Source organism: Ananas comosus, linkage group 8, assembly GCF_001540865.1.
Source record: "Ananas comosus cultivar F153 linkage group 8, ASM154086v1, whole genome shotgun sequence".
In the NCBI taxonomy this organism is placed as follows: domain Eukaryota; kingdom Viridiplantae; phylum Streptophyta; class Magnoliopsida; order Poales; family Bromeliaceae; genus Ananas; species Ananas comosus.
Window position 1 is genome coordinate 1,202,121 of NC_033628.1, and position 18,698 is coordinate 1,220,818.

At 34.3% G+C, this 18,698-nt stretch overlaps 2 protein-coding genes and 1 non-coding gene across 3 annotated transcripts; all 3 read left to right on the plus strand.

The window, feature by feature from the left end:
* TRNAT-UGU lies at positions 9,040-9,111 on the plus strand. Its single transcript has one exon. It is a non-coding gene; the product is annotated as a tRNA-Thr (tRNA).
* On the plus strand, positions 9,625-12,637 carry LOC109714058 (GDSL esterase/lipase At5g03980-like). Its single transcript, XM_020238462.1, has 5 exons — positions 9,625-9,916; positions 10,603-10,815; positions 10,948-11,096; positions 11,749-12,022; positions 12,129-12,637. The coding sequence occupies exons 1-5, from the start codon at positions 9,625-9,627 to the stop codon at positions 12,425-12,427; spliced, it is 1,227 nt and encodes a 408-aa protein (XP_020094051.1). The 3' UTR covers positions 12,428-12,637.
* Positions 14,252-18,525, plus strand: LOC109714438 (E3 ubiquitin-protein ligase RING1-like). The gene is made up of 2 exons (XM_020239069.1): positions 14,252-15,457; positions 18,288-18,525. The coding sequence occupies exon 1, from the start codon at positions 14,343-14,345 to the stop codon at positions 15,438-15,440; it is 1,098 nt and encodes a 365-aa protein (XP_020094658.1). The 5' UTR covers positions 14,252-14,342; the 3' UTR covers positions 15,441-15,457; positions 18,288-18,525.

Below are 18,698 nucleotides of genomic sequence, written 5' to 3' on the forward strand. Positions count from 1 at the left end.
ATTAGGTCGTTGTTTCGTGTTGCCAATTAGCTATCTTTGTATTTGAATGCTTCAATTTATTTCTTCTAAAGTAGACATGTCACTAAGACTATTTAGTTTGTTTAATAAATGATTAGATTTTTCTTAGTGATCAAGTTTGGAAGATCCTTCTGAGTTAGACTATAGTTATCTATATCCAACAAATCTCTTTTCTTTTCTTTTTTTTTTTTGAGAAGTGAACTCAGCAAGAAATGTAATTTTTTTTTTACTATTTCTAATATTTTTGTTTACATGATATCATATTGGCGATCAATATTTTTGATTTTATAAAATAAAAATATAATTTGCTTCTGTAATTTTCAAGCTAGATCAAAGTTTGCAATTTTTTTTTGAATAAAAAAAGAATTATGTTGTTATTGACTCTTTGCATTTGTGCCCCAGTAAATCCGGCGCTCATAGAGACCTTTATCCAATCGCGTTCCATGTCTTAATTAACACTATGAATTCCAATAATTTGACTTTTCAATTTTCGGGAGTAATTGGCTTTAAATGACAAAGTAATTGGGTGTAATTAAATTGCTAATTTCTTTTTCAACCATATATATATATACTAATCAAGGAGATCCATGCACCCTCCACTTTTGGATTCGTGATAAACGAGGAACAACTTAATTAGTAAGGTGAACAACTAATTCAATTACAGGAGATATATATGACCACAAGCTTTTTCGCAAAAAAAGGTGTAAAAAGGACAAAAGCAATGGTTTGATTAATAGTAACTAATTGAGTGATTTGATCAGTAGTTGAAGATGATGAGCGAAAATAGTGTACTACGTGTACAAATTATATATATATATTAGGAGTGAGGCTACTATGCTTCTGGAATCACGGAGCCTTCCGTACTTCCAGGTCGTTTTTTATATTGCGACTTTCGAATCGTCGATCGGCTCCGTTAAACTTGATCTAGAGTATTTGAAGTATCTAGAAAATAAATTATGCGTTTTTTCGATATTATTTGCTTAGTAAACGAAGGAGCTCAAAATCAATGGCTGAAAATAAAAATCTTACAAAACTTGATAATATGACATTAAAATTTTAGATCAAAGATATTGATCTTGTTTTATATAGTATAAAAAATTTTCTATCAAAATTTCACGTGATTTGGATATTTCTACGCCGTTAAACTTGCAAACGGCTCACTACAGCTATTAAAATTATTGATTTTGAGCTCCTTCGATCACTAGGTAAATGATATCGAAAAATCATAAAATTTATTTATTTTCTATGTACTTCAAATACTCTAGATCAAGTTTAACGGAACCGATCGACGATTCGAAAGTCGCAATATTGAAAACGACCTGTAAGTACGGAAGGCTCAATTTTTCCAAAAGTATAGTAGCCTCACTCTATATATTAGATGTTGTTCATAACTTATCTTTGGATTGTGATTTAGGATACATATATACTTTTCACCATTCACATTATTATATCGATTTGTGCATGAAATTAATAATTAAGAAAAGATGAGCCTAGTCAAATGACAATGGTTATAATTAGCTTCTACTATATTCCAACTTGCCCTAGATATATATGTACCATTAAGCGGATGGGGCAGCTTATATATGTAATACTCTACAGTCTCTACTACGTGTAATAGCGAATAAATGTTAAATGGTAATTAATTAATTCATTTGTACATATACGTAATAATACATATACTAGCTACAACACGGCAATGTACACGATCCGTGCATCAACCTTGTGATGATATATAAAGATCACCATTAGCCGGAAAACAAGTGCAATTATCTATTTATATATATATCTATTTATATATATAGAGAGAGAGAGAGAGTTTGGCTATGATATTTTTAAGCTACCGTTTGATTCAGGGTTAAGAAAAAACTAGTTATTCGGATAAGGTTAAGTTCAGGGTTAAGGTGGGGTTAGAGTATTTTTGTGTTTGGTTGGGGGTTGGAGTTAGTTCAGGATAGTAAAAAATAGTGTTTGGTTAGAGTAGGTGGGATAAGAAAGATAGTGGGTTATTATGAATAGAAAATAGTACTTGGTTGAGATTTGGTGGAGTTAGGTAAGGTTAGCTAACCCGGAATAGCCCATTTGAGGTGGGGTTAGCTAACTCCACCGATTTTTGGGAGTGTTTGAAGATAATATTGGGGTTAAGGGGTTATTCCACCCCTTAACCCCAACTAAACAAAGCTTAAAAGTATAAAATATTTAATATTTATAAATTTCATGTTGTTAGATCTATTTTTAAATTATTTTTATTCGTTATATCATACTATTCAACCAACCACTTATTTAATTTTAAAGAACCACTAACATACTAATCGTACATTTTTTAATTCAGGGACCAAAAATCTACAAGAATATATCACACACACGCGGGCGCGCACACACACGCATACAAGGATCAATAAACAAACGGAAAACTTCAAAAACCCCCCTTATGGTTTCAATTTTTTTCACTTTAGTACCCTGTGGTTTAAAATATATCAAGTTAGTACCTTGTGGTTTTTCACTTTATCACTTTAGTACCCTGTGGTTTAAAGTGTATCAAGTTAGTACCCTGTTGTTTTGCATTTTATCACTTTAGCACCCTGTGGTTTTGATTTTGTATCAAATTAGTACCCTGTGATTTTTTAAACTATAGGGTACTAAAGTGATAAAGTGTGAAACCACAGGGTACTAAAGTGATAAAGTGCAAAACCACAGAGTACTAACTTGATACACTTTAAACCACAGGGTACTAAAGTGATAAAGTGCAAAACCACAGGGTACTAACTTGATACACTTTAAACCACAGGGTACTAAAGTGATAAAGTAAGAAACCATATGGTACTAACTTGATACACTTTAAACTATAGGGTACTAAAATGAAAAAGTATGAAACCACATAGGGGGTTTTTGAAATTTTCCCATAAACAAAATATACGTAAAGTAAAACAAAAACTCTTTAGATTGCACCACCACCAACAAGCCCCACCGGAAACCACACATACGTACACATGCATGTGGATGATGCACTCACAAGAGTTTTATTAGGGTTCTCCCTCTCGGAGGGGCCGAGGGAGAACCGGAACCATTAGCTGCGGCCGCGGCGGCGGAACATCTCGAGGAGGCGGCGCTGCTCGGACTCCTGCCGCTGCATCCTGAGGTGTTCGTAGTGCTTCTTGATGAACGTCTCGACGCGGCGGAACAGCTCGTCGTTCGCCACCGCCGCCTCCCTCTTCCTCCACCCCTCCGCCGCTGCCGCTGCCGCTGCCGCCACCTTCTTCTTCTCCTTCACACCCCCCTCCTTGTACACAACCCTTCTCGGTAGATCGATCGCATCACCCTTAGTGCTATTCTCCACTCTCTCTTCACTCTTCCTCGCCTCGCGCCGTCGCACAATCGCCTCCCACGTCGCCTCCATCGACTCGTCGTCCTCCCCCTCCTCCTCCTTCGGTGGTTCTACGACTCTAGTACTCTTTCTCGTCACTTCCGCTTCGAAAGCGCTTTCACCAGTCGCGTTTATGTCGTTATCATAGTAGTAGTACTCCGACATCGTCGGCGGGGGAATTTCGTCGTCCTGCCAGAGCTGCGCCGTCCAGCCGGAGGCAAAGTGGACGCCGTCGCAGTGCGGCGGCGCGGCGGCGCGGTGTAGGATCCAGATCATGGCGGCGGCGATGACGACGACGAAGAGCCAAAGCACGCGAGAGGAAGAGGCAGAGGCGGAGGAGGAGGAGCGGACGAGGGAGCGCAGGGGCAGGGCGAGGAAGGCGGCGGCGGCGGCGATCGAGACGACGAGGAGGATTGCTGCAAGCCAGGCGGCGAAGAGGCTGCGGTCTTTTTGGTCGCCACCGCCATGATAATTCTTCAGGCGCGACGACGGGACGTCGGCGGGGGCGTTCATCGCCGGCCGGCACGGGAGAGCTGGCGACTTAGATGTTTGCTGAGGGAGTGAGGAGGGATTATGGGAGTTCTATATATAGCGAGTGTTTAGATACTAAGATGGATATATATGGAGAAAGAGGGAGGGGATCGAATTTTAATTGAAGTAGAGGGGTCATTTTGTAATTTAGAGAGTCAATTTGGATATTGTAAAATGAGAATAGGGTGCATTGGGTATCAATTTCTTTCCATTTGATGTGGATGATTACCCAAGCTTGTTCATATTATCGCCACTTGTAACTTGTTACTGCATTTGAACATGCAATGAAGTTTCACTCATTGACCGTTTGGTTAAAAGAAATTATAACTACAATATAATTAGTTATATATTTTATATATATTATATATATATATATATATATATATATTATATATATATAGTTGGGACTGCGGCTACTATTAGTAGCAAAATTTAATTATTGCTACCAGTTTTTAGCTTTGGATCAACTCTTTTTAATTATTATTTCTAACCATTGGATAATACTATAACTCAGTGGGACCACTCAATCCTAAGGGACCACTACATCTAACTGACTAATATCATTCTGACCTTACAATTTTTCATCCAAGGATTTAAAACTTGATAGCAAAAAGAGCGTTTTACTATAATAGTATTCCAGTCTAATAATATATATATATATATATATATATATATATATATATTATATATTATATATATAATATATATATATATATTATTTAGTTAAATATAGTAAAAATGCAATAATTATGAATACTTTATTTGATTTTGTGCAGTTGCCATATAAGTTCATTTTACAAAATTTTATTACTTTATATACAGGATAATAAAGTTACCCCTATATAGAAATAAAAATTTATTTTCTATTTAGAACATTTTGGGGGAGATTATGCTATCTTTGTTTATTATTGCTCTCTCAAACTGTTGTTGTAGTTAGAATTGGTACTAATTAGGCCTCGTTGGGAGGCTTAATCCGTCGTTACGTATCACTTTTATTTTTAGTGAAGAGTTATAATCCTTTTTTTAAGGTTTAAAATTTTTTTTTAGATTTTAGTATTAAAAAATATTCAGCGAGCCATCGGATAGAGGGAAAATTAACACCTGCCAATAGGTCGGGGGCTCTCCAACGAGGCGTCGTTGGGAGAGCTCCTCACCCAAGTTTTATCCGTTAATTTGGGTGCAGTTTCAACGGATACATTTGAGCCTTTTCGTATAATTCTAACTGCAGCGTTAAATTCAAATGAATAAAACAAAATGACTAACTATAGCACAATTATAACTATGTGCAACTAAACAACCACTTATGGTGTTTAGTTTTTTAATAAAGTTCCAAAAAATAGTTTACGTGTGAAAATTTATTTTCTATTTATTTGGTTTTTAAGGAAAATAATTTTTTCTAAAATTTTTAAAATTTTATATTTTTTTCTCGTTTGTGGAGCAATGTTACTTCTACATTTAAAAGCAGAGCGCGCGCAATTATATAAATCTTACAACCCTCCAGGTTTCTACTTTGAGTTTTTAATTTAATTTTTGGATGAAAATATTATATTTATTTGGTAAAAACGTGTGGAAACTTAACTGAACTATAATCTTTTTTGTGTTAGCCGAATTTTACCGTCCAACTTTTCAATTTATTTGATTTGAGTCAACTAACGATATTTTGACCTTAAAATTTAAATACTTTATTTATCTTTACAGATTAAGTTATATATCACATATAATTCTCACAATTATAAATTTATTAAAGTAAATAATTAACTTAAATTTTAAAATTGAAGTATTATTGATTAACTGAAATCGAACAAATTAAAAGATTAGATAGTAAAAAAAATTTAAAAAAAAAAATTAAATGGTCGATTTAAACTAATTTATAGTTTAGATAAGCTCTCTACATTGTTACCTATTTATTTTTTAGGGGCAATTGTTTATATATTCTTGAAAAATTTTCGATTATCTAATTTACCCATCTTAGAATGCTAATATTAAAAATACATTTTTTACGCTCTAAGTAATTTCAAATTATATCTATAGAGTTAAATTCTAGCAAAAGCCATTATCTCTGTAAAATTACTATTTTTTCCTTTCAAATATACCCTTCTATAATTACCACCTTTTTTATTTGCCCTTAAATTAGGAGTAAAAGAAATATTTTGATTTTTGGTCTTTTCAACTATACCTCTCTATTATTACCAATTTTTCTTATTTGTGCTTAAGTTAAGGGCCAAAGAGATATTTTATTTTTTTTAAACTCTGATAGGAATTTAACTCAAGTTTAACCCGAAATAAGTTAACGGATAGTAACTACGGGAGTATTTTTGAATAACAGATGAACATATAAGAGATATATTAGAAATAAAAAAATAAAAATAAATTAAATATTTTTAAAATTTTGAGAGAGATTTATATATAGATAATTATTTTTATTTTTTTATGTCTTAATGTTCACATAGCTATGCTTTATTTTGTTTGTTCTCTACGTGGCCACAGTAAAAGGCAGAGCATATATTGGCAGTAATCCATTATCACTTGGGTCTATTGTGTAGGACGGCCGGGTGTGATGGTGGCAACCACTAGTAGTACAAATTTAGTGGTTGATGAGAATATTAAAAAGAAAAAAAAAACTAGAAAAGTTGGAATTATGGAAAATTACTGGGGCCTAACAAAAACTTTTATGTATCTTTATTAATTAGTCACTTCTAGGGGTTAGGGTGGTTTAGAGCATTACACATCGCATTGGACCTAGATTTTTTTTTTTTTTTTTTTAAGATATAGGTAACACGTTACCCGTTTCGTTTATTTCATTTTAAAAATAAATTTAGCTGAAAATGTGAATCAACTAGGATTCGAACTTGGGACCTCGGGTACCAACTATCGAGTCTTTTGCCACTTGCTTTAAGGACGGTCCGTATCACAGATTTTGTTTCCGAACAAATCAAACAACTATTTTACAGTAAAATCAAATATCGTAATTGCAAAAATGAAATGTATTTACCGTTTGGTTCGGGTATAAACAAGAACTAGCTATTTCAGGGATAGGTATAAGTATGGGGATAAGAAAAATAGCGTTTGGATACAAATTAGGTTGTTCCCGGAAATAAGAATAATATTAGGTAGTTTTATATAGAAAATGAAGGTGTTGTTGGAAATAACCGAGAACTACAATTCTCGGATAAAAAATTAACGTTTGGATATAAAGAGGGGATAAGGATCTATCCCTATTCCTATTCCTATCCCCTAACCAAACGCTGCTAAAAGTATGTCAAAGTTCACAAGTTGAACTGTGTGAGAAAAAGTACAGAGATCAACTTACAATATTAGAATAGTACACTAACTGACAATACACTTTGGCTGCGTTTGGTTCGGGTATAAGTAAGAACTGCTAGTTCTAGAGATAGGTACAAGTTCAGATATAAGCAGGAACTAGACCAATTTTGCGTTTGGATGAAAATTGGGTTGTTCCTAGGAATAAGGTAAATAGTGCTTGGATGATTAGATTGGAACAAGAGGAATAAACGTTATAATTTGAAATTAAAATTATATTATGTAATTAATTAACATAAAAATATTACTTAAAAATAAATAAAAAATTAATTATTAATAATTAATTATAAATAATAATTAATATTAATAATTAATTATAAATAATAAATTATTAATAACGATTATCTAATTAATAATAATTATTATTATTATTAATTATTAATAAATAATAATAATTATTAATTATTCTTATTAATTAATTATAAATAATAAATTATTAATAATATTGATTATCTAATTATTAATAATAATTAATATTAATATTTATTAATAAATAATAATAATAATTATTAATAATTAATTATAAATAATAAATTAATAATAACATCGATTATCTAATTATTAAGAATAATAATTATTAATTAATTATTAATAAATAATAATATTAATTATTAATTATTAATTATAAATAATATATTAATAATAATATCGATTATCATTAAGAATAATAATTATTAATAATTATTAATAAAAAATTAATAAATATTATTAATTATTAATAATTAATTATAAATAATAAATTAATAATAATTATTATCTAATTATTAATAATTAATTATAAATAATAAATTATTTAATTATTTAATTATTAAAATAATAAATAATAATTTAAATATATTAATTAGATTAATTAATAATTTACTGTCATTAAAATTAAATTTAGATTTTAATTAATCTTGTTCTCATCAAGGAACAAGCTTGTTCCAGGAAACGGGTGGAACAGCAGTTCCAGCCTTATTCCAGCTAGTTCCAGATTTCCGGAAACTACTGTTCCCGGGAGCCAAACATAGCGTTTGGGAATAAAAGGGGGAACAAGGGCTTATTCCCCCCCTTGTTCCCCAACCAAACGCTACGGTATGCTCAAATTTGAAACAAATAATTGCGATATGACATAACTTTTTATTTAATTGAGGCTGGTTTTGTGATGATTGGAAATTACAAATTAGAAGCACAAAATTATGTAGCCTAAAGGAATTTCACAATGCACATTACATTGGTTTTGTTCTTAGTTCATTGAGTCCAATATCACTTGATCATATGCATTAATAGAGTTTATATAAACAAAATGAATCATGTGGCAAGTGAAGTGGGCCCAGGGTAGGCCCATTCTTCGTGATCGAGGCCCAAGCCCACTGATTTTTAATGCACTTTACCTATGGCTCAAAGTTTAAAATAAAATAATATAGAGTGTAAAAAAAAATAAAAAGTTAAAGAAAAGAAGAAGAAGATGAGTGATAATGGAGAAAAATAAAATAAAAAAAATCTACGAAAGGACCTTAATTATTAATGTCCTGTTACGGCTTTTTGGGTGTAATGCGATACGCCAATGCAAAAATAAAGAGTATGGAGCGTGAACTTTATTAAGAGTCACGATTATGTATCAGTAAAAATTTTTACGTCCCGCGATAAGCTGAATAATATTTTAATTTGGTAGACAATATTTTAACTTTTTTTCACCACATCAGTGTAGGCGATACCACTTTTTGCTATTTCTTTCAAAAGAAGAACATGTAAATGTACAAAATATAATAATCCAAGAATATAATGGATTATAAAAAAATTTTATTTGAGTAAAACTTTTAAGTAACGCCCCTATAGCTCAGTGGTAGAGCGTCAGTCTTGTAAACTGAAGGTCTGTAGTTCGATCCTGCATGGGGGCAAGTTTTCAATTTCATCCTCTTGTAATAATATATTTCGATTTTGGCCCAAAAAAATAAAATTTTTTTTAATCAAGATCCATATTGTTGCCTTTTATATATCTCCAAACTCTCGAATTTAAATCAATTATTGCAAATCAGATCGTTAAATATATAGGCAAAGCACTTCATTTTAATTAATTATCCATATTATATCCATTTATCTCCAAACTCTCGAATTTAACTCAATTACAGCTAGCAAATGATCAGATCGTTAAATACAATCTAAAATATTTAAAAGCCAAAGCATAAGCATATATCTGATCGTTAAATATTATCTCCTATCTAAAATATTTAAAGACGAAAGCATATATATCTTAAAAATCCAATTTTAAGACTCGGATTACGTGTTTAAAGTTCAAATAAATCCTACTCATAAATTAAGCATCAAAACCTATAAATACACACACAATACCCCTCAACTCTTATATCCCTTCTCTCTCGTTCTCTATTCTCTACGCTTTGCTTATTGCTCTCATGGCTCTCCCTAAATGCATCTCTCTTCTCCTCTTCATCGTCCTCCTCATCTCCTCGCGAGCCGTCGCAGTTTCTTCTTCTTCTTCTTCTTCTTCTTCTTCGGGAGACAACGACTGCGGTATAAAGGCGGTGTACAGCTTCGGAGACTCCATCGCCGACACAGGGAACCTCCTTCGCGAGGGAGTCGACAACACTAGCTTCTCGTCGATCGCGCGGCTCCCCTACGGCGAGACCACCTTCGGTTACCCCACCGGTCGCTGCTCCAATGGCCTTCTCATGATCGATTTCATCGGTAAGTGATGAGATTTATTTTTAGCTATTATTATTATTACTACTACTCCTACCTATTAGAATTCTCTTCTTCTTTGTTTAATTTGATCTTTTGCTTTAATTTAATTAATCTAATTATTGTTTCTTAGATATTGTTTAGTTACGTACGTAGCCACGTACAGTTGCATGCACGCATGGATTATGAGGTTCTTCTTAATTATTGTATTGGTAGAACAAAAAATAAAAGGGAGAAAAATATGTAATTTTTTCAAATATGTAATTTATTCATGCATGCGTTTTAAAGTTGCTTCGTAGTTATAATACTACGTACTGGTCAAAAAAGGGAAAAAATAAAAGTTAATTAGATTTTTTTCCCATTAGTTAATTTAAATTGCTTGAATACAAAACTAGGTGATTATATAATTGAAAAGTTTTGAAAGTTTGGATGATAAATATACATATAAAATTTTTAAAAGTTTAGCTAGATGATTATCTACAAATAGTTTCATAATTTGTTAAAAATATTGCCAAAATTAACAGATGACAAATTAATGTACAAAATTTGGATTTTTAACTAATGGTTGTTTATATGTTTCTCTATGGAAAACAATAATTGTTCCTTAAGTTGTTTCGTTAATTACCCTAGGTTAATTACATAACTCTCTCTCTCTTTTTCTTTTTTCTTTTTTTTCACCCTCCTTGCTACAGCTAAGGACCTGGGCCTTCCTTATCTCAACCCCTACTTGGAAAAAGATGCCAATTTCACATACGGAGTCAACTTCGCCGTTGCCGGAGCCACCGCGCTCGACGCCTCCTTCTTTGCAGAGAAAGGCATGATGATACCCTTCACTAACAGTTCACTTCATGTTCAGCTAGGATGGTTCAAGAGCCATCTTAAGACTATATGCTCTTCAGAAGAAGGTTAGTTAGTTAATTAATTAAATTTATCCCTCGACTTATTCTTGATTTATTCTTTAGCTCTTATTTAGTTTTATTGATAAACCGCATATAAAAATCTAATTAATGTATTTCATTTTGGTATTTTTGCTGTAGATTGTGGGGAGAGGATGAGGCATGCACTCTTTATGGTTGGTGAGATTGGAGGTAACGATTACAACTACGCATTCTTCGGAAAGAAACCAATTCAAGAGGTGGCCACCATTGTCCCTTATGTTGTTGGGAGCATAATTACTGCTGCAAAGGTAATTAATTAATTTCATTCATATATATGTATATTCACATAATATATATTTCTCATATAATAAGTTTGTAGAGTAGTTACTCATCCTTTTATTCTCATGGAAATCAAACAAAAAAATAATGAATATTAAAACCTAGGGATAATTGCCTATATATTCAAAACCTCTGAAATATCTTATTTACCCTTTTTTTTATTTCAAATATATCTCTTGTAAATTTCTCCATTATTTAAAAACATCCCTACTATTAGTGTCGGTTATGTCCTCTCGAATTAAATCTAAATTAAATTTCTACCATAGTTAAAAAAATAGTGACCCTCTAACTTAAGGGCAAATAAGAAAAATCGGCAATGCTAAAAGATTATATTTGAGAGAGTAAAATAGTAACTTTATAAAGGTAATTAACGATTGCTCCTAACAAAATTTAACTTTAGTAGAGATATATTTGAAAGAATTTAGAATCTTAAAAGCTTATTTTTAAGCAATTGTCCCTAAAATCTAAATTTGCAGCTGTAGTATCACTTTTTCGTTGTAAACCCAAGTAAACTTTTTTGGGTCATACTTACAAATCAAATCTAAATTTTATATGATTCGAAATATATTTATTTTGCGTGTTATCGAAATTGAAACATATTTGCATCTCGGGGATCTGCAGGAACTTCTTGACATGGGAGCAGTTCGACTCGTGATCCCCGGAAACTTTCCTATCGGATGCATCCCCGCGTACCTGACGCTCGTAAACTCCGTGAATCCTTCGGCGTACGACGAAAACGACTGTTTGATCGACTTAAACACCTTCGCCATGTTGCACAACGTGAAGCTCCAAAAAGCCATCGAAGTGCTCCGGTTGCTGTACCCGAATGCCGTCATTGCTTACGCCGACTACTTCCGCGCCTTCTTATATATCCTGAACAACGCAGACAAACTAGGTATAGTATATATTCAGTATTATGTATCGGTGAACTCAGTTTCTGATAAATGAGTTTCACACGTAAAACATCGTGCGGAGAAAACATGCAGTTTTGAAATGATCTCAACATACATGTAAGTTTGATCTTTTCATGTTTAACGCATTAATCACTGATTGTTTTGAAGGATTCAACAAGAAGTTCTTGCACCAAGCGTGCTGCGGAGGCGGTGGGGGGTACAACTTCGACGCCGCTGCGATGTGCGGGGCTCCTGGAACTTCGGTGGATCGAAATCCGTCGAGTTTCGTGAGCTGGGACGGAATTCACCTGACACAAGAGGCGTACAGGATTATGGAGAAGCAATTATTCGGCGGCGGATACACGTATCCGAGTATCGAGCTTACAAAATTGGCAAAATGTCAGTAAAATCAGAGTATAGCTCTCTAGGCTTCGATTGTAGATTAGCTCTGTAGAACTATATATTAGGCCAGTTTTTAGAAAAATTTTTCCTTTTTTTTTTAAAGTTTTTGCTGATCTTCTTTAGCTATTGATAGTTGTTTAATTTGGATTGATTTGAAGACAATGTTAAAGTTTTAACAAGTGAATAACAAATTAATTCGATTCTGTCCAAGTTTGATTGGTACACTGCAACAAAAACGGTCTATAGCGACATTTTTAAATATAGGTATATGTCAAAAAAGTGCTGCTAGCTAAAATTACCGACACTTTTAAAAAGTGTTGCTATATGTGGGGTCGCTAGATATATAGTGACAGTTAAGGAGTGTCGCTATAACCTAAAAGAGTGCTGCTAATTTACCAACACTTATTTAAGCATTTAGCATCCGTCGAAACTCTATCTCGTTGGCTGCGGTGGCGGAGGAGGACGACAGGAAAGGTTCTTCGTCTAGAATTTCAGTGGATTGAGTGAAGAGAGAAGAAAAGATGGTAATTGATTTTTTTTTTCTTCTTTTTTGTTTGTAATCGGGTCAAATGGACTAGGTGTAGTGGGTTGAGTAGACTAATCTTTTATTTTTAGTTGGATTGGACTTTATATTTAGGCATAAGTAGATGTTTTTTTAAATTTTAGCATAAATGGATACTTACTCAAAAATGTTCCAAACATATGTTTCTATAATCTAATTCTGTTATAGTGGGTGTTCAAAAAATCCCAGATTTGCTTGGTGTTCATATATCTGTATAATTCAAAATTTGTGTTCAATCGTTATTGTTGTTATATCTATTCAAGTGAGAAAGAGATAAGGATATAAAATTATAAATTTTCTCTCTTAAAAAATAAAGGGTTAGTGTAATTAATTCAAATAACGGTACGAAATATCATATTATATACCAGAAAGTAAAATTAATAATACAGATATGATATTTTCTTTCTTTATATTTTTAGAGAGAAATGCTGTTTGAATAATTTTTAAGATTTCAAAAATTACTCTCTTTACTAGAATTTGTATTTACCGTCTCATAACTACGTAACAAATATTTTAATAACTATCTCAAATTAATATAAATTTATACATCATATTTATTCAAAAATTTATAATATAAAATTTAAATTTTAAAAAGTAAATTCATTTATTATATACTATTAGAAAAATATCTGTCATATTCTAACTCAAATTTAAATAATTGTTGTCGATAAATTTATATATAGTGTAGATATATAGATATATGTTGAATATTTTTCTATACTTCTTAATTCTGATAAATCCAAAATTTAAATATATTTTAAACTAAAAGAATTAAAATTAAAAAACTAATATAATAATAAAATATTAGTAGATAGAATAGAGATAATATATAAATATTTATCTTAAAAAATATTGAATGATAAAAATATTTAATAAACAAGTAAAATATTAATAGTTGGAGAAAAAAGAAGAACTAAAAGTTTGTTTTGTTATGCATAAGAAAAAATATTAATATAAAATATTTAATACTTAAAAATATTAATATAATAATAAAATATTGAATGATAAAAATATTTAATAAAAATAAAATATTAATTTTTGGAGGAAAAAAGAGAAATTAAAAATTTATTTCGTTACGTTATTTAGCGAAATTTAAAATATATATTTTTTATACATAGATAGTATAGCAGTATAGATATATCCACTATAGTTTGTCACCTACGTGCCACATTATTAGTGGCTCGTACAACATCTAAACAGGTACGACTTTTACCCGTATTTCCAGGTCTTTTTTTTTCCGTTATTTATTTGTTTATATAATTTATTTATTTTTTTTTCCCTTCTCCTCATTCGCTTCGTTTCTCTCTCTCTCCTCGCTCTCTCTCTCTCTCTCTCCTCGCCCCCTCGCCGTGGAATCGATGTCCTTCGCCGCCCCTTACGGCGGCGGCGACGCCTCCGCCGCCGCGCGGAAGCGCTTCTTTTGCCACCAATGCAACCGCACCGTCCTCATCGGCCCCTCGTCGTCGTCCTCCTCCGCCGCCGAGGGGTTCGACCTCTCGTGCCCCCACTGCGGCGGTGGCTTCATCGAGGAGCTCAACGTCCCAAACCCTAGCCCCGATCCCATCCCCAGCCTCTTCTCCGACGACTCCTTTGGCCCCTACCAATCCCCTCTCCCCTTCCTCCTCTCCGCCCTCCTCGACCTCCGCGGCCCCGGCGGCGGCGGCGGTGGCGGCGGAGGCGGCGGGGGATTCTCCGGCGACCCCGCCACCCCCGATCGCTCCGCCGCTCCCTCCCCCGATCCCGAACCCTTCGACCCCGTCCACTTCCTGCAGAACTACCTCCAAACCCTAATGGACGGCGGCGCCAACATCCAGGTCGTCCTCGACGGCGGCGACGGTGGCGGCGGCGGCGGAGGGCTCCGCCTCGGCGGCAACTTCGGCGACTACTTCATCGGCCCGGGGCTCGAGCAGCTGATCGAGCAGTTGGCGGAGAACGATCCGAACCGCTACGGTACTCCTCCCGCGGCCAAATCCGCGGTCGATTCCCTCCCCGATGTGAAGATCTCGGAGGAGGTCATGGCGACCGACGATGCGCAGTGCGCCGTGTGCAAGGACGCCTTCGAGGTCGGGGAGGAGGCGAAGGAGATGCCCTGCAAACACATCTACCACAAGGATTGCATAATTCCATGGCTGGAGCTCCATAATTCTTGTCCCGTGTGCCGCTACGAGCTCCCGACGGACGATCAGGAGTATGAGAACCGGAAAAAGGCGCCCGCCGGAGGAGGAGCAGGGAGTTCATCTAGGGTTTCTTCAAGAGGTGGTGGTCATCGTTCTGGCGATGACCGTGACCCTGCCAGTGATGGAGAGGGAGATTCTTCTGGGGCTGTGACGAGTCCCTCGGGGAGGAGGTTCAATATCTCATTGCCTTGGCCATTCAACAGTTTTGGATCGCAGTTTGAGGATAGAGATGCTGGGAATTCTGGTGGTCAAAGTGATGAGCATGAGGGGAGGACTTGACCTGAGGATGGATTGAGGTAGTGGTCTTCGAAGATCATTTCTCCATTCTTCGTTTTTATTTTTTTCCTAAGTTAGTCCGCAATTTAAATATCAATTACTTCTTATCTTCTTCGTCAATGGCGTGCTGTGTGGTGATTTATAATCTGAAATTGTCCGCAAACACCGACATGTAGATAGTTACAACAATTTGGAACTTAGGTCAATAAGCTCTCAAGAGGGTGGTGCACTATCCTACATGAGAGTAGTGTTGATTTCAAGAGTATGGATGAAGATTTTTATTTAGATTTCGTAATGCGTGTGATTAGTTGCATTTAGTTGTAACTAATAAAACTGCAAGATGTAAGTTCCAAGGGATTCAATTTTGACATCTATCCTGCGACAGACAGATATTGGTTAAGGTTTAATCCTCTACTAGGAAAATATGACACATGAAAACCTAGATTCCGTGCCTGTCTAGCTCTCCAGACATTCAAATTCCTCTGCAACTGAAAATCTTTATTGCACCCTCATTGTAGTTTGTGTTGCTAAGGTAAGATTGGATCGAGCTACTGAAGAGTTTTCTTTTGGTTTTGGGGTACATCTTGATTTTGTGAAATCTTCAAAAACATGCTCTTGCATCATATTTCCGAAGGCTTTTCATCTGCATTACTAAGTTGAAATCTTGATATTTTACATACTTGTTACATTTCTCAACCACATCTGTATTTGTAACCTGTAATCCATTGCTTTCTCTTTGCGTCAAGTTCTTTTTCTCTTTTCTTTTGCATTTTGATATTGGTATACATCTGTAGTGAACTCCTTTTACAGTTAAAGGGTAGATACAACATTCCTCATTACACCCCACAAACAAGCCCGCCCCCCACGCCACCCCACCCCATCACCACCAACGTATTAACCACACATATTAATTTTTAGATGGGGCTTACTAAAGATTGTTGTGGCAGAGAAATGCTATTTAGAGTCTGCCCCTTTTTTCTTGATTAGAACTATTAGGAACGGCAAGCCGACGTGTGTGATTTCTTAATTGATTCCCAAGTCTTATCTTCTTGTCTTGTTAATTTTTGTACATGCCAGATGCTAGCAAATAACTATCTATTAGATTTTAGAGGGCTAAGAGTCCTATTAGTCTGGGAGTGATAATTTTGATGTCCAGAAGCGAAGTGATAATTTTGATCGGAAATGGATGTGATGAACCATGAAGAGGGTTTATGTAACTTCCTTTTCTTATAAAGATGTAACATACACTTTTATATACGGTAAACCATTTATTCAGAAAAATTATGACTCGCTAAATTAGCAATACTTAGCATAAAAATAGACAGTATATAAATCATGTGTTTTATTAATGAAAAGTACAATGAGATCAATTGCTAAATACAATAGCACCTTTATGATAGACGACTCTGCGTTCATTTTGTGATCGTTAGCAGTTATTGGACAGGCTATTAGTTCTTAATATGGCTGTAGAGAAAAAAATAGTGGATTGAAGATGTACTGAAGGTGGATGGTGGTTATAGTATGAAGAGTATGACGAGGAATGAAGAGCCTCCCTCCAAGTTAGGGACCTACTTCTTTCCAGAATGAGATAGAGGGTTGTTGAGACAATACGGTGACATACAACACTTATTAGAATGCCCCAATCCATCAGGGTGAGACAATCATAAATAGGCTGGTTTGTGCAGCAAACAAGAATTGTTATGGGTGATCCAACATAGTTATTCATACCTTGCAATTGCTCGTTCATTCATCTAGAGTGTCTTATCGAAATTAATCTAAATCAATAGGGAAAGATAGAAGAACTCTATTTTCTGCTACTTCTGCTTTCAGTATTATTGGTTTTTGATTATAGTAGTCTCTGTCTGTATATGCTAAAGTCCTGCCGCTATTGAGCTTTCTGTCTACAACGAAGAAAGATATCAATTGTAGTGGCCTTACATATAGATCAATTGTAGTGGCCTTGTATGTTTTTTTAACTGGAGTTCTTTTCTTTTTCCTTATTCATGTCTTAGTTCTATATTCAATCTTGCTAGATTGCCTGTGCTAGTCTTGGATCTTTCTTGCAATGCCTTTTCTTTTCTTGCCTCTTTGATCCTCTGTATCTTTATTTCTTAAATTATGTGTTTAAGATCCCTGGAGTAGACGAAACTCTTTAATGAATCAGGCATGATGTGTTGCTCTGTGCCAAATATTTCAGAAGAATATGTAGGTCACTATCTAGCTCTACAAGTTAACTTGGTCTTCGTAGTAACAGCTGCTACCTGGAAGAATTGTTAGTCTTTACAAAACCTTTCATTAAACTTTTCTTGTTCTGTCTGATTGGTCGTGTTGGACCAATTAATCTGTGCTTCTAGGTTGTTACTAGGGTCGCCAAATATGATAGGATTTGATCCTTAATACATTGTATGGACAACAGGTTTTTTTTTTTTTTTTAACTCAATTTCTATCTGATGAGTGTGCCTACAGATGATGGATTATTTGTAATCTACTCATCCAAACAAACATTTTTTAGAAAATCTCTCTTGTTTCTTTCTTCTTTACCCTATTTTTCTTAAATAGTATAAGTTTGTAAGCCAACAGACAACAATACAAACAGAGAATACATCCGTCATGCTACTTCCATCACATATGTTTTTTTTTTTAACATAATCAGCATGAAAGATTGTTTGTTATATTTTTGATCATGTCTCACAGAAAGAATACAGATCACTGGCAATCATTTGGAGAGCCAAGCATTTTCTATTTGTTTGCCATTCGGCCTCTATTTTTTGCATAAAACTTATTTGATATTCGTTTTTGCTCTTTGTTTTGCTAACAAGACTAACTGCCGAACTTTTGTTTGCTTTGTAGGATGAGTTTCTCGGTGCATCTTTCAACGACTCTACGACGTATACTTATCTCTGTTTCTATTATACATGTTTGAAAGATTGATTTCCGCAAATTTATTTTGTTAAGTTATAATCTGTTGAGAGTTAGCTTACGAATCACCCAAACAGTGCAACTAGGAATGGATGGTTTCGAGCTGCGGCAGAATTATGTGACAGGTTGAAATATCAAAAAATTATTAGTTTATTGGATTTTCATGATAGTTCTAAAATTCTTCATTTTCCTCCAGTCCTATTTTTTTTAAAAAAAAATTTCCATGCAGTGTCTTTTGGCTTATGAATTTTGATTATTGTACGGCGGCTTTTAGCTCCGTTGATCAAATTTCTTTGGCGGTGTTTGTTTCCTCATTTTTGCTGAGTAGCAGGAATTTGATTC

Excerpts from the sequence above, each read along its gene's own strand:
- LOC109714058 (XM_020238462.1), top strand. The coding sequence starts at position 9,625 with ATGGCTCTCCCTAAATGCATCTCTCTTCTCCTCTTCATCGTCCTCCTC. Across the intron at positions 9,917-10,602 it reads TCTCATGATCGATTTCATCG|CTAAGGACCTGGGCCTTCCT; the intron begins GTAAGTGATGAG and ends TCCTTGCTACAG. Across the intron at positions 11,097-11,748 it reads GCATAATTACTGCTGCAAAG|GAACTTCTTGACATGGGAGC; the intron begins GTAATTAATTAA and ends GGGGATCTGCAG.
- LOC109714438 (XM_020239069.1), top strand. The coding sequence starts at position 14,343 with ATGTCCTTCGCCGCCCCTTACGGCGGCGGCGACGCCTCCGCCGCCGCG.